The sequence below is a fragment of the Triturus cristatus genome, chromosome 9 (genome assembly GCF_964204655.1).
Source record: "Triturus cristatus chromosome 9, aTriCri1.1, whole genome shotgun sequence".
NCBI lineage: Eukaryota > Metazoa > Chordata > Amphibia > Caudata > Salamandridae > Triturus > Triturus cristatus.
The window spans coordinates 156,448,338-156,475,324 of record NC_140592.1 but is presented as its reverse complement, the minus strand read 5'-3'; the positions used below and the strand labels follow the sequence as shown (position 1 = coordinate 156,475,324).

Below are 26,987 nucleotides of genomic sequence, written 5' to 3'. Positions count from 1 at the left end.
TTAAATTTATTTAAATGCACATGTCCAAGCTGTTTTTTTTTCAGACCACCACCGTGTGTATTCTCTGTGACTGCCTACACTCCAGCAGGGGCAACCAGCCTTAGTGATGCTGAATGTATTTGCATTACAGACTTAAACCTGAAAACCCCACTCGCTTCTAATTACTGTGCATGACTATACATGGCAAGCACATGGGTGTGTGCTAAGCCTCTGCTTCTTCCCCCAAAAATTCGCTCCTCTTTTCCATCTACTGCAACTGTGAAATCACCAGAGCAAGACGCAATAAATTTCTGCCTATAATTCTTCTATGCACACAGAGTCATGTTTTCACATTAGTGCCAAAACGAAATTTCTTTGCCAATTTGAAAGCACACTTACTGCTCTTTTTTTTTTGGGCCAAGTGAAAATCTCTTTTTACACTTTGAAATCACTTTTACAGACTGACACATTCTGAAACCTTTTTTTTAAATTTATTTAAATGCACATGTCCAAGCTGTTTTTTTTTCAGACCACCACCGTGTGTATTCTCTGTGACTGCCTACACTCCAGCAGGGGCAACCAGCCTTAGTGATGCTGAATGTATTTGCATTACAGACTTAAACCTGAAAACCCCACTCGCTTCTAATTACTGTGCATGACTATACATGGCAAGCACATGGGTGTGTGCTAAGCCTCTGCTTCTTCCCCCAAAAATTCGCTCCTCTTTTCCATCTACTGCAACTGTGAAATCACCAGAGCAAGACGCAATACATTTCTGCCTATAATTCTTCTATGCACACAGAGTCATGTTTTCACATTAGTCCCAAAACGAAATTTCTTTGCCAATTTGAAAGCACACTTACTGCTCTTTTTTTTTCGGGCCAAGTGAAAATCTCTTTTTACACTTTGAAATCACTTTTACAGACTGACACATTCTGAAACCTTTTTTTTATATTTATTTAAATGCACATGTCCAAGCTGTTTTTTTTTCAGACCACCACCGTGTGTATTCTCTGTGACTGCCTACACTCCAGCAGGGGCAACCAGCCTTAGTGATGCTGAATGTATTTGCATTACAGACTTAAACCTGAAAACCCCACTCGCTTCTAATTACTGTGCATGACTATACATGGCAAGCACATGGGTGTGTGCTAAGCCTCTGCTTCTTCCCCCAAAAATTCGCTCCTCTTTTCCATCTACTGCAACTGTGAAATCACCAGAGCAAGACGCAATACATTTCTGCCTATAATTCTTCTATGCACACAGAGTCATGTTTTCACATTAGTCCCAAAATGAAATTTCTTTGCCAATTTGAAAGCACACTTACTGCTCTTTTTTTTTCGGGCCAAGTGAAAATCTCTTTTACAGACTGACACATTATGAATCCACCATGTGTAACTACAACAAAAACAATTCCCATTTCTATTATTCATTTCTTAAGTTACCACATACATCCCCTCTCAAACTGTAAACTCACCTTTAAAATTAGTTAGTTGTGAAAGAAATGTGTCACTCAAACAGCAGATTATCAGAGCCAGGATCTCTGTTATGTTCACCTCTCTCCTCTCAGCAGAACCAGATAATGGCAAACTTTCCCTCTTTTTTTCCACACATATACATGTAAGTTTCAAATCTCAGTGCTTCCCCCTTTTTTTCAAATGTAATGACACATTTCTATTGGTTGAAAACCAACCCTTTTCCAAAAGTACCCTGCCCCCAACTTGACTTCTGCCTAGTACCCTTCCCCCAACTTGACTTCTGCCTGCTACCATAGCAACAGCTCATGGAACACTGCTGTGTGCAGTTAGGTCAGAAGTTCGACACACAATGTTTCAATTCCACAGAGCAAGAGTGCTTGACTTTTCAATCCTAACAGCAAATCCATAGTACTGTTCTTTGGTTACACATTTTTTTGTACCAATACAAAACATGCTTCTATTAATTTTCACATACAGCCTAGTTTTTTTTCTAGAATGGTATGAAACAGCCAATCAGTTTTTTTTGTTTTGTAAAAAATATGTATGCCTCCATTTCCAAACTGTCTTTCTTTTCATATTGCCATTCTACTGAAAGACACCTCCTGAGTGCATCCAGTTCTCCTTTGAAGATGTTCACAGTGTGGATTGTAGGGCACAGCTATGTCTTCTGGAGTGAAAAGTTTGCAGAGAAAACAGATATGGTGAGAGACCTTGCTTTGCCAAATGTAGACATTAAATGGATTGGTCAGAGAGGGTTAAAGTGGCACCAATTGATGCCATTGGTGAAATCCTTCATGCAAATCCAACACCCTGACCTCATAATAGTGCACTGTGGTGGCAATGACCTAGGCACTTTGACTGGGGTAGGTCTGGAAATGCTTATGAAGGACACCTTTGCACAACTGTTTACACTTTTCCCTAAAACTGCCTTTGTGTTTTCCAACATATGCCAAAGGCAAAAATGGAACTGGTCCAATCATTTCTGTCCACAGATTGACAAAGCAAGAAAGCACGTCAACAAATCTGTTTCTGCTTTCCTCCGTGACTATGGTATGGGTGCCATTTACCACAACAACTTGCGTTACGACATGCAAGACATTTATAGAGGAGATGGTGTGCACTTCAATGATGAAGGGAACAGAGTCTTCCTCTTGAACCTTAGACTCTGCATCGGTACTTACTTGTAGGTACCACTAAAAAAATGACTCCATAAACACAACAGCTCTTTTTAGAGCTCCCTAATTTCTAAACTCTTAAATCTGATTTTCTTTTATCTATTTTTTTTTTTTTACCGTACGCTTACCGTAAGCTTACCGTACGCGTACCCCGTGATTTTTTTTAAAATCAATAAATGTTTTTTTTGTACTTTTCTGTCCTTCTTTGACCCCCTTACAATTGTTAGGGGGTCTGTAACTCTCCTCATTGCCCCCTTTCCTTGTTTTCACTCTTTTTTTTCAGAGTGAAATACACAAAATGGCGGCCGCCGCTTCCTGGTTTCGGCCGATCCGAATGTTTACTAAGATCTAAGAGCCAATCAGAATCGCGCTCGCGCACGCCACCGTACGCTTACCGTAAGCGTACGGTAAGCGTACCGTAAGCTGGCTCAGATATATATATTGATTTAAAGGCTATTTTCTCAGAATCTACTGAACAGATTTACACCAAACCTACAAAAGGCACTTCCTTGACCTAGGGACTACCTCTGCCAAATTTCGAGTAATTCTATTCAGCCGTTCGGGCTGTAGCTCGTTCTAAAGGTCCTATGGAAAAATGCATGGGAAAAACGCGTTTTGGGACCCCCCTTTTATCTCAGCCCCCGCTTGACGGATCCCCCCGAGACTTTCAGGGTAGGAGCGGAGCGTAGCGCCCCACCTATTTTGAGAAATTCGCGAGGATTCGTCGACCGGCGTCAAAGTTATTCAAAATAGAATGTTGAGGTTTTCCTATGGAAACGTGGTCCTAACTATAACTACCTACTGGCGACCGCCAGTAGGTAATATATATATATATATATATATATATATTAATAATGCATATTAATATTTGTTTAACTTTAGGTGGAGAGGTGGAAAGGTATTTTTATGTTTAAACAGCAAAATAATTTTTATTTACTTGAATATATTTCAAGATTTAATTCATAATAAAGTTAAAAGTGCTGTAGTATGTTGCTGTAGTATGTTTTAATTTGTTCTACATTTAAAATAAATACATTCAATTAATTTCTAATAATATGTAACAATTTTTTAACTTAACTTTTTCCAAGTTTAATGCCCTTTTTTTACTTTTACTTCTGCTTTACCATTGGAACTCTCGCAGTTGGACAGCCTCATTCATTGAGTGTACAGGGTACAAAATATTATGAGATTTAAAATAGCATGTCTATTTGTAAAGGGCACCTTCACCCTTTGGGGCATCTCAGCGCTTAATACCAGATGTTTGTTGCCAGGTAGTAAAGGTGCTATAACCCTCCGGTCTTGCCATAACAATGCAGGTATTACTGAATACTGAGTGACTTAAAACAATTTTATGAATGGCATATGGACTGATGGATAAAAATAAAAATACGCTTGCATGTGTTCATTTTTCTCTGCCTGGTTATTAGTGATTAGGTTTTACCACACCATGATTTACTCTGTGTGGATGAACCTAATCTGATTGTCCCAGCAGTAAAAACAGTCTGGAATTTTTTTATGAGACTTAGGGACTTATACTATTTCGGCAGTCCGACTGCTGAAGACGCATCCACCACAAGAACACAATGCTGGCGGTCTTGAGACCCCCACATTATGACTGGGCCGGCGTTGTTCCGGCCACCGTTTTGGCTGGCTGCATGCTTCGGCTCACTGAGTGAGCCTGAAGCCAATGCAGCAACCCAGCAGCGCCTGAACTGTTGTGAGCTCCCTGCTGGCATGCACCATACCATGCATGCCACACAGTGCACGCAGGAGGGGCACAATATGTGTCCCCAGTCACATTACAAAAGTGGCATCGACGCCCAAAGGCCCTGTTTTGGGCCCCCTCTTTGTCGTTCCACCAGCTCTTTCATGGCGGTATCACCACCATGAAAAGGCTTGCGGAAAGGCCGTTCAGAATATGGACAGTGGTGCCGAGTCGGCACCGCCTCATTCCTCCCCCCTCTGAACACCGCCAGCACTGCAGGAACCAGGATCCTGACGGTGCCGGCGGTGTTGTGGTTGACTGGTGGCTGTCTGGCCGCCATACTCGTGAGCAGGCAGTCTGGCTGCCTAGGTTACAGAGGATGGACTACCACCACAGGTTTGTCATAATCAGCCCTTAAGCTGCAGCAGTGGAGAAGTCTTGCCTTCTTTTTTTCCAAGAGAGGAAAGCCTAAATGTGTCCCATAGCTAAAAAGAAAAATTATCTTTACTCCTTCAGCCTCCACCCCACACCCTAACACCCACATACATTTACCACAAGCTTGGAGCAGGTGGCAAATGTATGCAGTAAAATTGCATAGCATAGGCGACTCAGCACAATTTTAAAGATGTACAAATCTACCTAACACAGTACTTCCCTACTTCATGAGGTTTTTCTCATAATTGCACAGTACTGGGGCAATGTTAGTGCACAGAAAATTACCATATCATGCAACTCAATATTAGGGCCACGGAGATGATTATCATCCCTCCACTGTTATGACTTTTAATTATAATCCTAGTTCTGATTATGCCTACTGTTTCTTTAGTCACTTACGGATCCACACATTTATTCTGGGGGTTGGCAATTTTTTTTTAGATATTCTTAATTGATAATCGTCAGTCTACACTTAGGGCCAGACGTTCAAACTAATTTTATGGTTGCAAGCCTTGCAATTCGGTAATGGTAGGTTTGCAACAAGCAAATGGGTTTTTCATATGCACTAAAACCATTCAGTGAATCAGTTACATTTTTACAAATCGCTAAATGGGTTTAGGAAATGGTTAGGAATATCCATTTGGAAGAGTAGTGTTTAGGACATCACTTCCAAATAGAGATTCCTTATGATAGGTATTAATAATCTGCAAATGTTTTTCAAATTTGTCGCACAATGTTAATATTTACCTGATCTCTGAAAGGTAGTAATAATCTATTCACAAGCAAGAAGGGGTCGACAAGGGACCTCTCCCCCTTTATAAATAGTACCACTGCCAACTCTTAATAAATAATTTTAGAACTTTTTATTTTTTTTAAATGCATGCTGTTTTTTTTTTTTTTAAAAAAGAGAGATTCCTTTATTTAAAAACAATAACAGACTCCAGCAGGCCATGTGATGCAGTGATTCATAGTGGGTGGCAATTTGCAACTTACTCCATTACTATTCATGAGCTAGATCGAATTGCAACCCACTGCGTTTCGGTATTTTGTGAATCGACTTATTAGTTCCTAGGTCAGTTCCCAAAATACCACAGGACTCGCAAAAATGTGGTGTGCAAATTGCAATCGTTTTTTCTGAATCCTATCTTAGTACATATGCATCTTTCTGGTGCTATGCAGTTTAATTTCTTTTCTTTGTTTTGCTGTTCTTCACATGCATCATCAGACTTGCTGAATACAAGGGAAGCCTAAATAGGATATGTTGTAGCATGATTTGTGGCCTTGGGCAAATATATTCTTCCTGCAGTCCTGTGTTTCAGGGGTATTCCGTTCCTTTATTGCTCCTGGCAACTCCTCTAACTAAAAGAATTAATTAACCGACAATAAGATGGACCTTTAAGTGGGACCAAAAAGGTGTTGGAGAATCCAAATGGATGTGGCCTAGACACATTTCTTAGAAACATTCAGGAGAGACATGGAATAATCGTGGGCCATAAACAAGAAAACATTTAAAATGTAAAATTAGGAAGTGGCAATAAAATGTTTATTCAAACGGAATGAAACAGTAAGAGAGGCCATGGCATACCAATGGTAAACAATGATATTCATAGTTCTTCTTTACATCAATGCTACAAAGGGGATATCCAGGGATATTCCACTGCAGCCTCAGTGTGTCGCCTCAGTGTGTCACAGGCTGGCAGGTACAGTGTTTACCTTTAGCCTGTGAGGGACACAAATAGAGAGCCCCAGAGGGCCACTTTCCCTATACAGTTTTCCATTATCAGATCTGGGAAGTTCTGGCCCACTTACAGAACTGCGTAATACTAACCTTCATGTCCCTAACACAATAGAGAGCTTCTGTCGCTTAATATCAATTTACTTTTACAGTTACAAAGAAAATCAATGTCGAGGAAAATAGGTTCTATTTCAGTACTATAGAACTTTAATGGTAGGTCAAGTTTAGATATGAAAAATAAGTTATATGTTTATTTTTTTTAAATCTTCTTATTATTAATAATATTATTGTTGTTGTTATTATTATTATTTTCCTGTACTTTTCAAATACGTGATAAATTCTTAAGTGAAAATATATAACAAATCTATTTCTTTTTGTTGATAGAAAAGACTAAATATTAAGCTGCTAAGAGTAGTTTACCTTCTAAATTACATTCAGATGAGAAACCTTACAGTAATTTAATTGTTTTTTTTACCAGTCTGCAAACACATTCTGAAACAATATTAATCATTCTCTATAATGTCTGTAGGAAAAGGTATGCATGAACAATATATTTTCTTTACATCTACATTACTGATTTTACAGTAAGGATATTACACATCTTAATAATTAAAGTAACTACGTAGTTTAGGTGATATGTTCATTTCCTACAGCAACAGTTGCTCTCAGTTACAAAGCAGTACACAATTTGTTAGCAAATGTCTTCCATTCTAAGTGTGTTTTGGTTTATTTAGCAGATTTGTGCTTGCTTGTTGCTTAAAGAGAGCGGTAGCAATTTCAGAATCATTGCATTCAGTGAGAACATCGTGATCAGGTAATTATGAAAATGAAGAAAGCTTTTGAAATTTCCAGTCAGCATTGGGAAGTGCATTCTTGCATTGGCGCTCAGTTATTCGTGAATTAGTCCATTTCACAGGACGTTAACTTATTTATTCGTTTGATGGCTTTTGAGCAGTAATACTTAATACTGCGAGCACAAAATATTTCTCAGAAACAGGATGCAGTGAGGTACAAAGTAGTGTACTAATGCTCACAGTGCTATAACAAAGAAAGCCAAGAAGATGACACTGGGCACTCTCACTGCTTCTACTAAAGGTATGTGCTAGGTTGTATTTATTTTGTTATTTTATGTGTTTGTTTATGTGTTGCAGTGACACGTCACCATGGTCCCTCCAAATAGTTTTGGGACAAAGAAAATTATTATTACAAGGATCGATCACATGAGGGTAAAAAGAAATGTATTCTACACTTGAAAATCAATTATATTGATCATGCATTAAAATATCATAATCTTCTGATCGATGCCATTTTAGATTATGTAAACTTTGGAGTTCATTGACAATTTTGTCAGGTAGGCCAAGATAGAAGGCACTGAATTGATACAGGTGTAAAAGTACAGGGCCCTCTTAATGAGAAATGCATAGTAAGGGAAAAATCGCAGTAATTTGTGTAGTAATAGATGCCTCAGGAAAACCGTGAATGAGAACTTTACCTTAAAAGCAAGGGTTTGATTAAAAAAAATGCCCAGGTTGTATAGTGCGGTGGCGTGTACAGGCCCTAGTCCTAGATGATGACTGGCCCAACAACTGGATGACCAACTAGTAATTTCTGAACACTAGTACTTCTATTTTACAGCCAATACATTTCAGGACATTGTCTACTATTTAGTACTGAGTGGTCATAAGGAGTTATCTGATGTTTGATCAAGTCCCGCTAATAATTGAATTTTGTCAATATCGGAAAAGGTGTTCAAGCTAAAGGCTATGCTAACCCCCACAACAGCTGAACATCCTGATGAAAGAATATTGAGGTGATGGCAGAGCCCTGGGGTACCAGCACTTCAGGCTCAATTCTGCCAAATTAAAATGGGGCAGGGAAACCGCATCAGTCCACATGACAAGAAGAAATTAAACCATTCCAGCGCTGATCCTTTCTACTCTGCTGCTTTGAAATAAATGATCACTGTCTTCTTGGTGGGCATGTCAAGTGCAGTAGAAAGGTCATTTCACTCATCTCTTTGATGCTTCACAACTCACCCAAAATGGGCATTACTGCTTCCATTGTACTGTGGACATTTAAAAAAACAAGAGGAGACCACTCCAGTAGTCCCGAAAAATGGACACACTTTGGTGCCCAACTACGAGCTTGGCGTACCATGGACCGCCAGACTCGTGGGGGCGTGGCATTGGCGGTCACGTGCCTGCCCTATTATGAGACGGGCAGTCGGACCACCACAGCTCACCACAACCACCAGGAAAATGCCATTGCCTAGTGGTGTTGCGGTGGTGTGCTTGAGTGGACCGCTGCAGTCCCACCAAGCATATTAGAAGTTTTCTCTCCACCAGGGTTTTGCTGGTGGTTCCTCTTTAATGGAAACCCTGGCAGAGTGGAAACAAAGGGTTCCTCTGTGCCATGTGGATGCATGTGCCCCCAGTGTGCATGCAAACAAGTTCCTGCACGGCATGGAATTTAGAGTCCATGCTGTGCAGGAACTGTTTTTGGTGTTTCCATTGTGTTGCCTGTTTTTAGAGGCAATGTTGGGGGAACGCCCCCGAAAAAACGCAAGACAGGAGGAAGATCCTAATTCGGTGGTCGGCCCTACCACAGCCTTGGCAGTGTGGCAGTGGAGGGGACCCGGTGGCGCACCACCAAAATTGTAATTGGGCCATAAGACAGTCACTTCAGCAGGCACTTTATGTCACCTTACAGATTGCTGGTGAGGAGGGTTGTGTGGCAATAGTTCTTTAAGGCCAGATGGATTCAGGCCAGATTTTTCAGCAAATGAGTGGTAAATCCAAGTGCTAGAGATCAAAGAGAAGGTTAATAAGATTGCAGGTGAGCAATCTAATATCCAGGACATTATTAGAAGTAAGGCCAATGGACAGGGGTCATCAGCTGAACCAGATTTAAACACTTTCAGTGACCTGCAAACCTCATCTGTTGAGCTCAATCATAAGTTAGAGATCTCCTTTGTCCTACTTTGCACTGAGCTGGGAATCAGTGGATGAGCTTAGAGCAGCAGCATGGCAACTATCATCTTAAATAGAAGTGATTTCTAAAACAAAAAAGAGGCCAGCTCTTCTTAAAGTTCCTGTAACTGGTGTGAATTCCAAAACACAGCGTGCAGGTGAAATTAATGTTTCCACAATATAAGAAAATTGCGTAATGAATTAATAGGTACCTAAAATAGGTGGTGATAAATTAAGCTTTAGCTTCCTGTAGGATGGTCTTATACAGCTAGAGGCAGGATTTATAAACCTTCTGATCAGACAGCTAATGACTTGCTGTCTGCCTGACAATTAATTACAGACCACACAACTCAGTAGAAAATCATTTATTAAAGTATAAGCTGGACATGTAAGTTGAAGGGCGTAAGGGAAGGGGGTTTTGGTGGAAATGGCCTACGTCAAGAAGTAAGTCAATAACTCTTTATTCGCTCAATTTAGACCAGAAAAACACATGTGAACATCCAAATATACCCTAAGTTAAAAATCAATACATATTACACCTGTGCATACAAACGTTCCTTAGCATGAATATACAAACAGAAATTTAAAACACAAACATGGCGCGGAATAAAAAACGAATTCATATTTGTTATTAACATATATACTAACATTTCATGTTAATATGTGCAAATCACAATTTAAAACACGTCTAAACACATGGTGGTTTCAATAAGCAATGTAGGGGGCTCATCCTAGCAAACACCTTACAACATAGACCTCGGTTTTGGGTCAGCTATGTCAGCAGCAAATGTTCCAGGCCACCTAAAAACCATCAAACTAATAGCATGCATTAAAAATGTCAACTATGAGACTTCTAAATAAAATTGCAATATTGCAGTGGGATGTAAGATACAACAAACATTTGTGTCAAGAAGTCGTAACATAGACACCGTTGCTTTCATTTGTCTCTCTCTATCATGAATTAACCCCTTCAGCGCGGCGCGGATTACCGCGCTGTGCTGAAGGTTCTATTGCGCGGGCGGGGCCATGACGGAGCGGTTCCGTCATACACACAGCGCAACCGATGCGCATGATGGAACCGCTCTGTCATGCGCATCGAAGGGGTTAAGGACAGCATCTTGAAGATCAAGCATGGGAGCCCATCATCAAAGAGGCACCATTTTGTAAAACAACCTGTGCTCAAAAGGGACTGGACCAGACAGTCCCACACACAACACATCCCTAAAGAAGATCAGGCTTTGATCTGGCCCTAGAATGGACTGTACTTGCAAACAGTAAGCCAGGTTGCAAAAAGTAGATAAAGTGTATGCCCTCTCTGGCATCTAGGTTCCTTGATGTTTTTTGAAAGCATCATAGTTTTCCGGTTGCCTTCTAGCTGGGCGAATACATAATCCAAGAGATCATGAACCTGGAAGTTAAAACCCCACAAGACTAGTATAATTGTGACCAATAGTGTCATAGGTTTGCACAGCTCTAATATTTTTTGTTGTGTCACATTAATCATTAATATAATATTATGAGAGGATGGATTGAAGGGTTCTGCCACCACAACATAAAAGGGTCCCTGGGAGTGCACACTTTATGGAGGTGACAGGTGTCTATAGGACTTGTAGGTGAGGCTGGCTACTTAGGGGGACATATTTTTCTGAGGTCATGACAGACATTTTTATTTGTACTTTGCTTGTATTGCTTGATTTCTGCTGTGGTACTGGATTTTATTTGTATTTTTTTCATTTGACTTAAATTTTCACAATCATTGTTTCTCAAATACACATTTGTTTCAAACCATTTAATTCCATCTTTATTACATGCCAATGCCAATGTCATTAAACTGTGTTGTCTCACTAGTTGATTTTGGATCTCAAACACATTTAGTGTCAATCCCTCTCTGTGAGCCTAAGATGTTTTTCAGAAAGAGCTGTACTACATAATTTGTGAATTGGCTGCTCACATTTCCAAAGGGTAATCAATATGTGTGCACAACATAAATATATATTCAGTTGAGTTCCATGTATATCCACATTTGCACCCCCTGGTAGTTAAAAGTGATATTGGTCCCAGTTCATCAAAAGTGTATCATTATGAGTTAGAAAACCTCAGGAGAATCCAGCAATGTGTGGGACTGCTCCCTGTTCATCATAATACCTGTAGCCTGCACACAGGGAGGAAACTGTCGTAGGAGGACAGCTTACCATTTACGAGTTGTTACCGCTGCAGTAGTGGCCACATAAGCTTGGTGCATTCCACTTCCAGTCACAACGAGCAGACAACATTCCATTGGTGTCTCCTTTTGCTTGCAATTCGTATGGGTGCAGAATGTGTGCACTGCATATAGTGACAGTAATTGCAATCCACAATGCATTTTTGTGCACTGCAAATTAGAAATTAGTATTTACGAATTCTAGCTCAGGTGTCTTTGTGAATGTAATGTCTTTTGTGAATCTGTGTACAGAAAATAACACACTTTATCCCACTGAATAAGGCCCTCGGCATTTCCCCTACATTTAGGGTTCTATGCACATTTATTACGATGCCCCTTCCATCATAACAACTCTATATTATTCAGTGCATCCATGTAAGGCAATTTATCAATAATGAGCCTCTTAGTGATCTACCTTAATATAACCTGATTGGCAAAGTATGCTCTTGTGTTCAGACAACTACTGTCAAATAATGGACACAATTTTTCAGGATGAAAAGAGTGTCCACTCTAATCTTTTATAGCATCACATATATTGTCCTTGACGTGCTCAATTTCTTTTGCTGCATGTTCGTCAATAAAAAGCGCAAAGTCAAAGTAGCAAAACGTTGATTGAAACCTGCAGCTATTTTTAATAAATAGGGGCTGCGAGCAACAATTCATATGACAATCCTAGGGTAGATGATGTAGCATTATTGCAAACCATTTTTCCTGTCGCCATTTTCAGAAGTGATTTACTGTTTACCTGAAGCAAATATCAACCTCGAAATAATATATGAATGTGGTTTATCAGAGCAGTATCACAATTATTTAGGTTTTAATGCACAGTAACATGCAAAGAAAAATCCAACATGTAGCTACAAAAACTGATATAAAGAATGTGAAGATAAAAAGTGAAAATTATTATCCTATATTTATGACTCAGTGTGCCATGAGCTAATGCAATTTAGCTCTCAAGAAGCAAAGTGTCCCTTCTAAAGTCTTTTTTTATCCTATAAAGGCAACAAGGCTTCTTGGTCAAAGGAGTATTATACATGCTTTGAAAAGAAAAGACACATTGGCAAGCAATAAATATGCTCACAAGCTTTTAGTTGTTGGTATTGCTAACACTTTTCTTCCAGTTTGTTAAAGCTTCTCCAATGCAAAGGTATGACGTTTATAAAAAATAATCATTTAACTTGAAGAAAAATATTTGCCATGGGTAGGGATTTGCAAATAAAAACCCTTTGAGCTCAAATGGTGTCTTACATAAAGCTGTTGCCAGAAAATTGTCTTTCAACGCCATTTTTAAATGTAGAAAACTTAGAGGCATCGCAGCAGTAGGAATGAACAAATCAGGAAAAAAAAGTGACAAAAAGTTTTTTTGTTAAAAATGTTCTTCATCCACACTCCCATCAATTATGCCTTCCCAACCCTCAAGCAGTAAATGAAAATTTACAAAGTGGTGCAAAACCCTCCTGCAACAACAGACAAAAGTGAAATATTATGCAATACAATTCATACAAATATTACATCTATTGGCATTTGGAATGTTCAAACACTCAATATTACTTAGTACAGACGTTCTACCTACATATATCAAAGAGGCCCAGGCACAAGGGGATCTGCCTCCAATGCAGAATTTCCTAAGATGATTGACCTTTGTCTTAAAGAACTGGGCTGATCTCGAAGCTCTTGCAAAATGATAATTAATGACTTCAATTTAAGGTGCACTTACCTTTCTGTCTGGCCAGTTGAATTTTTCAAATATTGTATCATAAGTGTCCACAGCACCATCCGTAATCAACATGATGGCTTGACTGCAAATACTCCCTTCACCAGTATGATTGAACTGTGAAAGTAAAATAGAGCGAGACATTCATTCCTTTGAATAGGATGCCACTGAAATGAAAAGTTTGAAAGTCAGCTTCACATTCCTAGATATAACAGTGTGCTCTAGAGGCCATTTACAAGGTTATTGATTTGGAAAACTGTTATGAGACTAATCCAGCTGAAAATATTCCACAGAGCATAACTTAATAGAACCAGGAAGTTGAAAATGCGAAGAAGGGGCTTGGATCTATATCTCAGGGGATGAGGGCACAGATGGACTCTGTTTCAGATAACATGGCAGTGGATCACAATAAGTGACTTTTGGTATAGAGTCTGTCGATCTAATTTAATGGGAACAAAGCTACCTGGAATTTCGAAAGATAATCCACCATCAAGATATGCCTGAAAGTTTTGTAACATAGGGGTCGAGTAGGATGGCGGGCAGGCCTAAGTCTGCCCGCCATCCTCACGGTGTTGGGACCGCCCGCCAGACATGCGGCGGTCCCGCACCGTGAATTAGGATGCGACCACCATCCTGGCGGTCGCATTCCGCAGTTTAACATTGCGGCGGGTGCTGCTTACAGCAGCACCCACCGCAGTGTCAAACTGCCATGTTGTGCATTTCCATGCACAACGTGGCAGGCACCTCGCGGTGCCTGCCACCTTGTGCATGGAAATGGAGGAGGGTACCATGGGTACCCCCCAACCCCCACTCCCCGGGGCCCACAACGGGGCCCCAAAGCAAATCCCCCCAGCCTTTCGATAGCGGTATTGGTGCCGTGGAAAGGTCTTTCACCGCACACATCCTAATATGGATGGCTATGCCTGCTAGGCACCACCACCATATTAGTGGCCCAAGTCTGCCCGGCCGGCAATTGGAACGATTGCCGACTGGCCGAAAAGCGGCAGACGCACTTTGCGTCCGCCGCAAAACCCCCACTATTATAATATGGCGGGGGCGTATTACTCGTTACAATGGCATAACGGTCATCACTGCCGGCTCGGCGGTGGCGATTGTTACGCCATCATAATGACCATCATAGTTTCAACGATTATCCCAGAGACATTATCAGGGTGTGGAGAAGCCCAGAGGTCCCAATATTTGTAACATGGTGTGCTATCTGTGATTGAGGTAGGGAGGAGACTTCACAAGAATTATGAACAATTTGTCGGCCATGGAGAGACTATATTTAATGTAGAGGACAGAGGTCTGATGCATGTGAATGGGGTTGAAAATAAATTGGCATGAAGATTTAGGAGCATTCCTGAGGAGAAATTAATAATGAGGGGTCCCTTGCTCACCTGTTGAACAGCTGCTCAATGAGAATGAGCATTGTGACCATTGATTGTAATGGTGCTATATGTACTCTCCCATTTTTGATTATGCATTATTGGATGAAAAACACAATTTTTTTTGCTGAGAAAGATAAACACGGACCGATAAAAAAATGTAAATAAATTTAACGACAAAATTCATACATTATATTTACAAATATAAAATTGAAATAGGACCAGTAGTGTAAAAGACTGATAAAATGAAAAATGCTCAAGTAATTAATAACAAAAACATTGCATTAAGTGACATGTCAAGAGTCCCAAATAAACAACAAAAAAAAGAAAATTAAATAGCAAACCAAGCACTCCCCTGCACGTGTCATGTTAAGAGTTAATGGTTTTCATGAAAACCCTCTGCATTTCAATTAATCTGCACATTTCAAGACTATGGGAAAACATAAAGGGCGGTTATCAACGTAATATTTTATTTGAACAAAAATGCATAAAAAATGACAAGTAATAAAAAAATCACAAATTGATAACTATTGAAATGTGAAACAAGAAAATGATCTTAAAATACATAAACTCTCCTATTTCATACTGAAATACATTATCAGACAACTCAGCCACCTTATGTCAACATCATAAACCAGGAAATAAATGCAGAGTAGAACTACTTACAACATGAACAGATAGATAAAGGTTTTGAGTCTGTGCCATAACCACACTTCAACTGTTTATGTCCATTCATACACAATAAATATGCATTCACAAAAAATAAGATTAAGTTGAAGTTATGGTTAGCTTTGATTATAACTCAGTAATGTATGTTTAAGAAAAACTTTTAAAATCCACTTAAAACACTGGGTATGTTAACAAATTAAAATGGAAAAACAACTGAAATGTACAAGCTATGGTTAGCGTCACAATCCATAAATTGCACAATGGCCTTGCAAACCTTATCTCACACACCATATGCTAACCCTTGTAGAGACTCAAATATCCTTGTTGGTTCTTGGCAGCATTTCTAGAACTGCTTCTTGGTGTGTGAACCCAGGAGGAGGTGCCATATGAGTGCAAAGCATTTGCCACAGGTTTTGAAAGCTGCTGTAAAAAGGTTTTTTAATGAGATCTCACTTTGCTCAGGTTTTGAATGCTGCTGTAAAAAAGTTTTTAAATGTGATCTCTCTCTGCTCACTTATGGCTCTATCATTTTTATTTTTCTGGGCTTGGAAATATAATCTCCAAGTCCTGTAATGGCAGCCACAATATTTTTCTTCAAATTACAATAATCAAAGAATAGAGCTTTGGGCCTGCAGATCTGAAACAGACTACCTGAGTAAAAGCTCCCTTGTCAGACCCAATTTGTTCAAACTATTTATATGTGGCTCTGTGGATGGTCAGCAAACCAGGGTTTGATGACGTTGAAGGGCTAACAGGCCAGATATTTCAACCTTTTGCACCTTTTCGAGTCCCCTGAAATGTTTTGTAACATGCCTTCACATGTCTGTGAAAGTTACATTATATTGGAACTGCTATTTTCTCAGTTTGTTTAAAAAATCTTTAGAACAACTAAGAAAGATCAAGAATGCAGATTGCCAGAGTTCCAGAGAACTTCAAGAGTAAGAGAGAATTATTATAATTCTTTGATATTAACAGAACTATAAAAACTATTCAAACAATATTCAAGAAGGCAATTTAGAAAAGTGTCCAAGAATTAAATATTCTGGTATGTTCAGTATCATTTTGTATTTTTTCCATTGGCATGATACGCTATTGTTTTCAAAGACTATTGTGGAAAATTAAGAATGTGTGAGTTTTCTCTTGTTAATAATTCAGCCAAATTTGTCTTATAAACAGGAGTAGTGTGTGTTTAAGGAGGAAGTAATTAAGTAGGTTGGATTTAGATAGAAGGATTCTAGCTTTTCCACGTTTTCCAAGAAGATTTCAGGTATTCTGGATTGGTGTTCACTTATCAATTTAAAAGAGACTCAAAGTTTTCGTAAATTGCACAATTAAAAAAAAATCAATTCATAAAGAATTTGCAGAGATCACAAGTGACATCACTCATGTTTCAAAAAAGAAAAATATGAAATGTGTTTTTTTGCTGGAATGATCAAGCTGAAGACCCTTCATGATACTCAAACAGATGTTTACTCAAGCACCAATTTTGTGTCATCATGATACTTCAAAGAAGTTAAAAGTGCAAGAAGATGGTGCGCAAGAACAAAATGTCTTTTTTCAACCAAATATTTAGTCAGAGTCTCATGGAAATACTCAGTACTAGAAAGAACATTATAGCCATGAAGTAGAAATATACTGACTGGAAATATCTTTTGATAGACAATTTGAAATCCTAAGTGTCAAATAAAATGTTTTGTGCTTTCAATGCAGAAATAAAAGAACCATCATGCTAAAAGGATATTTTTCTTTGCGCTGCATGTTGTGTTGGTGGATAAATAACATACTTATGTGCAGTCTGAAATTCCTTTTCAACGTGTTTGTGTAATAGTTATGTCTGTCTTAAAGCCAAGATGACTCAAAAACAGATGGACCCAATTGAATTAGAAGAGCCTCACCCAATGACACCTCTGTCGCTCAACAAAATGAACTGTATTTCATCCAGCAATATTTTTGTGTTTCAATTAAGGAATTACAGTTTGATGTTATGTGGATACCATTTCCCAGGCATTACAGGCTATAGAGTAGTTCTGACTATTTCAAATTCATTACTTTAGCAGCCATCTGTTCATTCTGATGTCAAAGAATGTATTGTTGCATGCCCTATTTGTGCACTGCATAAATCCTTAGATTCTTAGACTTTTAGATGTTTGCAGCTGCTACCAGTAGTTAATAGTATCTCCTCAAACTTGTCCTATCATCTCTTCAGGTTTGAATATGGATCTGTCACCTTCAGTAGTATACTGCGTGATACTGATTACAAAAGACATCTTTTGACAGAGGTACTAAAAGGTATTCATGTTTGGGAGAGCTTTTGTACTAAAGCATTGCAAGTTAAAGACGCTCTGCCTTCTGGTTATCATTGCCAGACAAGCAAGCAAACCACTGTTTGCAGCAATATCTACACTGCTACTATATTGCAACTCAAAAGAATTGGCCATCTAGTTTCCAAATTTTTGGAAATAATGCCACTCATAGTGCCATTATAGTTTAACTATTCTTTTGTATGCCGATATTTCATCCAACAGTTTTTAGATTTTCTCCCTGTATTGATCCTTTGTTTTGAGCAGCTACTGGTTAGAGGCCCTAATGGCAAAATGGCATGCCTGGACTGTTATCAATTCCTTTGAAGAACTTGAGCACCAGCCTTACTTACAGTGCATATACCAACCTGCACAAGGGACGCGTTTTTCAAGCTAAGACTTGGTAGGTACCCAACCAAGGATGGCATGCCCAGGGGAGTGCAAGAATGGAAAACAATTGCTGCAGGCTATGTGGATATTCAAAGGGATCTTTTATGCACATAGTTTGTATGTGTCCTCATCAACTACAAGCACACAATGTACTTTTGTTGAAACCATTGTTCTTTGCCCTTGATGTGAGAACATGCCACCAAGCCCTTATTCTCTGTCTATATTGAAAATCGACCCCTCTGAATTGTCACCTTATCAAGTTTTTACTTCTGGAAGAAAACATGTTGAAATTGTCCTAGCAATCTCTCCGAGATGAACTAGCATGGCAAATCCAATGTTCACTGTTTTAATTGAATTGTTATTATTGTTGCATTTTAGTGATATCTTGCATTACTTGAACAGGAACAGTTTTAATAAGGATGGTATTGTTGACCTACTTTAGTGATCCTTTCTACTACTTCAACTATGTCAAATATCTATGCCTTTATGGATCTTGACTGTTCACTTTTTTAGTAGTGATGTGATCATTGATGCACTTTAGCGATACTTAGCACTACTTCAACAATGATAGTTTTATCAAGGACGGTATTATTGAGGCCTTTGAGCAATACTTGTACTGTTTGAACAACATGAAATATCTATGGTTTTTTGGACCTTGAATGTTTGTTGTTTTACTAGCGATATGATTTGATTATTGATGCACTTTAGTGATACTTCATACTACTGGTACAATTGCAGTTTTAATTGGGAGGTTACTTTTGATGCATTTTAGCGATGTTGTGTACTATTTAAGCAATGTTAGATATCAGTGCTTTTTTGTATCTTGATTGAGCAGAAACAACTTAGTAATTTTTACACCCATGTATGCACAATGATAGGTCTTGCTCTTGCATATGATTTTATGTTTTAGGTACATTGTATGATTTTTAATAATCAGTAAAATAATAAAATAATAAACTACTACTACTGCTACAACTGGTTACTTGAATCAGGTATAGAATCAGATATAGCTTGTTACTGAACGAGTACACCATTCTAACGTCAAAATGAAGGAACATGCTAAGAAGCAGTGCAGTCCCAGAGGTTACAGCATAATTTATGGCACTCAGCATCCACGATGCATCACAAGTCCTGTTCAGTCTGAAAATGATCTGACCTGTGCCTTTAATAATGCCCTTGCGATGCCAATGTTGTTAAGAGCTGGAGGTTGACCAACCAATGGTAAAGCATACACAACTCAATTGAGAAGCAGATTCATGGAAATCAGAAAAACACCTCATGTCTGTTAGTTAAATGCTAGAATGAATGCAGCTTTCAACAATGTTCAGAATGTTCTGATTAATCAGAAACAATAACATTGATGAAATGGAATAAGTGTAAACTGTAAAACTCTTACTTCAATATATTGATTTGTTCCTGCATTCTCATTTGATCACTGCACCATGATGGCCACAATGAACTATCATGGGGAAACTTGAATCCTTGTCCCCTCCTAATGGGACAAAGCTGTCCCAGCATGCCAGCAATGTTTACTTTGCAGTGTAGTAGAGGTTCTGCTTATTTTATGTCATCGACAACAGTTGATGTGGCATTGCTATTGCCTGGGCTTGTGCATCCCATTGGGTTGCATGTTGTGACCTATGAACTTCAAAACTTTTGTAACTGTTAGATATGAAAGGTGAGGCTTTCAAGGGGGTGGGGATTCAAGTCAAGAAGTGCCTAAGAGCCACCTCAGCCCCTCCTCCCATCCAAGTTATCTCTCGCCAAGAAGAAAGGTGTTTTTAGAACCAGTAATGGACATTTGCTCTACAGATCCTCTAAAGATGAGCTGGAAAACCTCCCATTTCAGCAGTTTATGGCCCACCTGGTGCTCACAGTGTGATGTCAGCTCTTCAGTGGGAGACAGTCGGACAAGCTTGGATATAGTGTAACAAGTGGTTGCATCATGTGAGTTGGCAGGTCTGCATGTTTGTGAGCACCTCTATGGAGAAAGATGAACACTCACAGGACTGGGGTGGCCAATGATGTGCAGAAGTGTCTTTATCAAGACTGCTATTAAATATTAAATACAGTTTCAGGTTTGCTACTGCTCCACATGTCACCACTGTCACATTTCTCGCTCCTGGATCAGCTTGCCACACCTGTGAAGCGAGGAAGAAGTCCAAATTGGCAGAAATGTGGGACACAAATCTTCGTAATCCATGTTATGTCGATTGACACCTTTTATGGGGCTAGTTAATAATTCCAGCACTGGAGGCTTGTGACTCTGCCTTTCAAGCCACACAGCGTATTGATTAAAACATATTTGTACAGTATGTCACTAGACAGTGCATCTTATGTGGGTACTTTTAATAATAACTCTGTAACAAATATTTATTAGTCAATAAATCAGCTCTCTGTTAGTTATGTGAAATGTTATATTGCACTATATGGAATGAACTGTCTCCCAAAGCTGTACATTCAGCTTCCTTAAAAAGAGTGAGAAATTAAAAATGCATTATGATTTACTAAGCAATTTAAATCTTACGTGGAACATCTCTCCCATTACGTAAAGGTGAAACATTTTCTAGAATGTCTTGCGCACAATGGCCAGCCTCGCATCCATTGTGGTGCGGTAGAAAGACACATAGGAAGATTTATGAGTTTGTTGGTGTACAGGAGGCCTCAGTGGATTTTACTCAGCAGATGGTAATACCTGCTGTTGATGGTTAATAATTAGCATAAGATACTTTACTTGAAGTCAGTGTTGGCTTCTTTTAGTTATGGCTCGTGAAGTTTCAAAGTGGTGGAGTGTCAGATGAAACCATGAATGTGCCTAGCAGAGTGAGGGCACTGAGGAAACACAATTGTCCCTAAGGGGTTAGGTAAGGGTATACCTGCATGGCCTATTAAGTTAAACACATTCTTTCATTAATAGGATTTTCCTCACATTTTAATTACTGAACTCGCAAACCTTTTCCCGAAAAGTGTAGCTGGAGACAGATAGCGGCTTAAACAATGGTTAACCATGGTAAATCAAAACTCCAACTGCAACTATAATACTGCATGTAACTTAGAGCCATATGTATCATTATAGGAAATAGCAATTACCTAATTGCGATTCTCTGTGAATCACAATTAGTTAATCGCTATTCCTAAGGTATGGAACTCCTTGAGTTTTATTTAGCGATTCCTGTTGAGTCACATATCAACCTACCCCATGAATATTAATGATGTAGGTCTCAATTTACGACCCATTAGGAATGACTAAATCGCTGCTGGGGTCAGTAGACCACCATGTCCGTGATTGCTTTAAAATAAAGCATTTTTTTTTTTAATGCAGCCTGTTTTCCTTTAAGGCAAATGAGTTGCGTTCAAAAATGAAAAACTTTTTTGCACCCATTCCCAAAGAGGAAGGGGTTTGATGGGGACACCCTCCTATTTGCAAACGGGCTACCACCTACTTGAAGCCGCTGGTAAAATGCGAATGTTTTGTGACCGCATTTCGGTCGGAAAACATTCTTACATACAGCTGCAATTCGGTATTGGGAAGGGACGCTCTAAACGTAATACCGAATCGGTACATATTCGCAATTCCAAATTGTGATTGGTAATATGTTACTGAATCGTGAATTGGACTTTATACACACCAAAATGCATTTTACTGGTTGCAAACGGACCGGTAAAATGCATGATACATATGGCCCACAGTAATCCGATTTGCATAAACAGCCACTTTTCAAATATTTAAGTCATCAGCCACCATGGAACCTTGTGACAACAATTTTTTCACAGGCTAAATATGCACATGCAGGCTCCAGCCTTTTTTGACCCCATCAGAGGCTGTGAGGGTTAAACACATCCCTTCGATCAACACAAGGTCTGCAGACAGCAGTTATGGTTTTATCGCTACTGGTCATTTTTGGTGAAAAAATGTTGCCACTTTGTTTACCCTTGTCATTATTTCGGACATCATAATGTGTTTAAACTGGGCCTTTGATTAGTATGCTTGCTTTTTTAATGTTGTTTTATGGGTGTATCAGAGAGCGAACAGGATAAAAACACGAATAATATGCAGGTCCCATTTTAAAATGAGACTAAAAAAGGAACAACCTCCTTAAAGTTGTGCTTTGCATGTTTTATCCTTTTACTCCCTTTGCCACTGCAGAGGGACTTCTAACAGAAGCATAAAACAAGTCAACCATACATAGCAATTAAACGTTTTCACGTGCCACCAATCTTTGCACCACAAATGAACAAAGGACTGCCCTGGGCCTGTGGTTCAATCATTGTTAGTGGTGGAGAGGGAGTTGCTAACTTCTGTTAAAAAAATAAATAAATAAACCTCCCCTCGCCCTCCTGTTGTCCAGAGCATGCTGTTTTTCTTAACTGACACAGTGTCCTTTCACTGTGGCGGTGCATTTTAAGTACATCGCTGAATTGTAGCATTAGAGCCTGCATGCAGTGTGAAATTAAAACATATGCATATAAACTTCTGCACGGCGCAGGCTTCAATGAACAACTTCCAGCCTGCTGTCCTTACCTGACTCTTCCACAGCTCGACATGGACGGTTTGGGTCAGAGAGGTTCGCATACACCAACCCCACCCTGTGACGAGCTGTGAAAGGGTATAGATTCATAGCACCGGAGCATGATTGACGCTTAGCCTTGGTGCTCATCTTGTAATAAGGGGGTGGTCAAAAGCATTGCACACTATGGAGGATATATACAGCAGACATGGCGGAGTGACGCGCTAGCCGTCATGGCTTAACGCCTGACTCCGCCACTTCAGAAACGCAAGGCTGCACCATATATACAACAATATGGTGCAGTCTTGCGTTTCCCTCTGCGCTGGCGCTACACTTAGCAGTGTAGCGCCAACACAGGCACCATAGTGCGTTGGTGTCTGCCTGCAGGGGAAAATTGTTTATGTGCAGGAAGGTCCCCCTTCATGCACATAAACAATCTTTAAATGGCCTTTTGTCACTTCCATGTGTGCTGCTTCATGCAGGACACATGGAAGTCACAAAATGTCTTTTTTTTTTAAAGATTGCTTATGCGCAGGAAGGGGGACCTTCTTGTACATAAACAATTTAAGGGTTTTTGCTTTTTCCATGTGTGCTGCACAATGCAGCACACATGGAAAAAGCAAAAACGAGGAAAAATAAAGCATTTCCCCTCCTTTCGCCAACTTGAGACCAGGTTTTCCCTATTTGCGCTGCCCCTGTAAATAGGGGGCAGCATCAAAATCAATGGGTGTTGTGGTGGAACGCCCACCGCAACACCCACTGTCCACCTCTTTCACGCTAAGCATAGCGTTAAAGGGGGCCTTATTTACAAGGCAGCTTTAAGCCATGTTAAGTGGCTTAATGCTGCCTTGTAAATAAGGTGAAGCCCCTATCGCCATGGATACGTCACAAAAAGTGATGTTCTCCTGGCGATAGGAGCTTGTACATTTGACCCTATGTCTTTGCTGGGCTCACAGGCCTTAGGGCAGTGAAATTATATGTCCCATACATGTTGATTGAAGACCACCTGGCTGCACATGTGCATTAGCACATCAGCGGCTGTAGCAAGGCGGGAATGAGACTTAGGGTGAGTGATTTTGTTCTGCCATCAGTTAGCATCTGTATAAACTTTTTTTTTATTTTAATCAAGTCACCTTCTTTAAAATTAATTAAACAATGCTATTTGGAGGAGAAATTTGAAAGGATGGAGCTCTGATACCCACATCAGGGAACCGCCCCTGACTTCTCTAAAGAATAAAGAATTGAGAATATTTTTGTAACCCTCCAGTTAGGAGGACTCTTCCATTTTGTGTCAGCTGTAGAAATCTTATCTATTGCCTGGAAGTGAATCAATGCTGTGGGTTCCACAGTTTAGAGGGCAACAGTGATGTCTAAATCAATTTGTCTCTCATCTATATCTCTGTAAGTTTTTTAATGATTTCTAGGACTTCTGTTTTTGCCCCACACCACAGATGAAAGATCGACTGGACATCTGCCTCTGCTCTAGAAGGCTGGAGTGAAGTTTACCACTTGCATGTGTAGGCACCACGCTCCATGCCATCAAGGACACTCTTCACAGTCTTGAGTCTATAACCAAGACATCATTGCTGTTAGGTGACTAGTCTCATTAGTTCAGTGAGGCAGATTTGTTATTGGAAAGCCCAGGCCCGGAAAAACTATTGTTGATGACATGGAAGTAGGGGTCCACCATACTTCTGATATAAGAGGGAAGATGAGTATCTATGTCTCTTCAAGTCTTTGTGGACACTAAGCAGGCAGACAAAACACTATTGAACATGCTGATGAATAATGCAGCATTGGCTCATTTGCGTAATCCTGTCTATGACCATCCCAAACCTGCAACCATTGATCTGTAGGTCAGCTTCAGGCAGAGTCTTCTCTGTGCACCCTATCTAAGCATACATGTCTTTTGAAGTGACACTGTAGCATTTGCTACAAAAAAAACTATTAAAGTAGGCCAGAGATATTTCTATTGCCAATGATAGTTGAAACGTCTAATTAGTGTCCAATTACAAACTGAATTTTTTTTCCCAATCTATGGCTTCCAAAGTTTTCCAATTGGACCCATGCACTGAGAAGAGAACATCAGTTACCCTACATTTATTTAAATAATATTTTATAGTGTTATTTGTGGGAAGTAATTTATTTGTAATTAATTATTAATTTGTTGTTAATTAATATTAATCAATTGAAAATTAAATATGGAAATCGTGTAATTAATTTTAGGTGAAGGTTGTGGGGTTTATTGGGGTAAAGGGTGGGAAGTAATTTATTTTTTATTAATTAATAACTATTTGTTAATCAATATGAATTAATTAATTGAAAATTAAATATTGACATTGTGTAAGTAATTGTAGGTGCAGGTTGTGGAGTTTATAGGTGTGAAGGGTGGGATGTACTTTATTTTTAAATAATTAATAATTAGTTGTTGATTAATATTAATTATTTAATTGAGAATTAAATATGGAAATTGTGTAATTATTTTTAGGTGCAGGTTGTGGGGTTATAGGGGTAAAGGGTGGGTAGTAATTTATTGTTAATTGATTAATAATTAGTTGTTAATTAATAATATTTCATTAACTGAAAATTAAATATGGGAATTGTGTAATGCATTTTAGGTGTGGGTTGTTGGGTTTATAGGGGTAAAGGATGGGAAGTTAATTAATTTTTATGTGTTTTAATTTGTTTTTTAAGACATAATATGCAGATATCGAAAATCACAAAATCTGCATGTTCCAGGAAACATGGCACAGAGACGAACCGAGTAGGCAGGGGTTTGCCATTTTTAAAATCCCTGTAATTCATAAGGGGAGAGGTAGACCCTCAGGTGGTCTATCGACATGGGTTGGAGTCCATTTAGGCTGCAAGGCTAAACACATAGAGAGTTCCTCCCATGACATCCTTTGTGTACTTTTAACATTCCAGTCAAATCAAAGCATCCTGCTTATAAATCTATACTCACGCCAGAAGTCCCCGGGCCAAGAGTCCAGCACCCTGGACCAACTTAATACCCTTCTTCCAACCATCCCACCACATTGGGGTATAATTATTGGCCGTGATTTTAACAGCCAATTTGAGCCGCTCGACGGTTTGTCTAGAGGCCAGATAGAGGAGGAGGACCAATATTGGTCCGTTCCCGAACCTAACATCCCCCCATTAAGGGTCTGGACCCCGTTAGCACTCCAGATTCAAGCTCTAACATTGAACTTCTCTCTAAGAGCATGCAACGGACGTACCAGATCTGATAGCCCGGGTCACACCTCAATAATTGATTATATAATGATAGATTTGCAGTCTTGGCACAAGGTGCTAGATTTTAAAATGATCCCGCGTCATGACAGCGATCACGATGCCCTTACTTTAGCAATAGTATCGCCATGTATTACGACAACCAGGTTAATTCCCAAATACCAGCGCAAAATCTGATACAGACTAATGGTGGGAGAAGAGTTCGTTGGGCCGAAATTTCCCAATCGCAAGATAAATTGGACAAACTTTACCATCAAGTAGTTCCTTATCTTTTAACCACTTCTCAACTAACAGAGGGTCCCGGAGCACCAAACTCTCTCCTAAAGATATCACAAAATCACCATGATCTGGTTGGCACCTTGGCCACTTTCTTCTACCAAAATAAAAAGCAGAGAGCGCCCAAAATGCCCAAACATAAATGGTTCAACGCCAACTGCCGAGCTGCTAAAACTCAACTAATAACTGCCACTAAAAGTAGCGATAACGCTAAAATTAAGTAAGTTAGAGCTGCATATAAAAGCGCCATAACTAAAGCTAAACAACACTGGGAAGCCCAAAAATGGGAAGACCTCAGAAACACATTAAATACTCATGATCTGAGGTCCTTCTGGAACATCTTAATTAATGATTCCCAGGCTGGTAGATTGGCTATCGAACCAAAACATAGACGAAACTGTCTGGAGGGCACACTTTGAAATCCTCTATAGAAGGGATAAGGAAGGGTAAGAAAGAAAGGCTAGGGCCCTGGCGTATCTGGATCCAAATCAGGATGACGCCCCCCTATTCACGGTAAGAGAAACCACTGACGCACTGGGGAAGATCCTACCTGCAAAAGCAGCAGGTTTGGACATGATCCCTGGTGATCTCTACCGATCTGAACCTACCATCTGGGCCCCTTACTTGGCTACGTTGTTTAATGCCATACTACAAGGCATGGCAATCCCCACTACTTTGTCGGGAGCCGAAATAATACAGATTTTTAAAAAGGGCTTCCCGCTCTTGCCCGCCAACTATTGCCCGATTAGTCTTATAGAGGTCGGGCAGAAAATCTTTGCCCGAGTCCTATTGGGGCACCTACAAACCTGGATGGAGG

General features: G+C 39.6%; 1 protein-coding gene across 3 annotated transcripts in view; it reads right to left on the bottom strand.

The window, feature by feature from the left end:
- Positions 1-26,987, bottom strand: part of CACNA2D3 (calcium voltage-gated channel auxiliary subunit alpha2delta 3) — a 2,334,275-nt gene that overhangs the window by 1,169,195 nt on the left and 1,138,093 nt on the right. For all 3 annotated transcript variants that reach the window (XM_085624637.1, XM_085624639.1, XM_085624638.1), the window contains exon 11: positions 13,394-13,507. In XM_085624637.1, the coding sequence (XP_085480763.1) occupies positions 13,394-13,507 (114 nt within the window). The remainder of the gene's footprint in view (positions 1-13,393; positions 13,508-26,987) is intronic.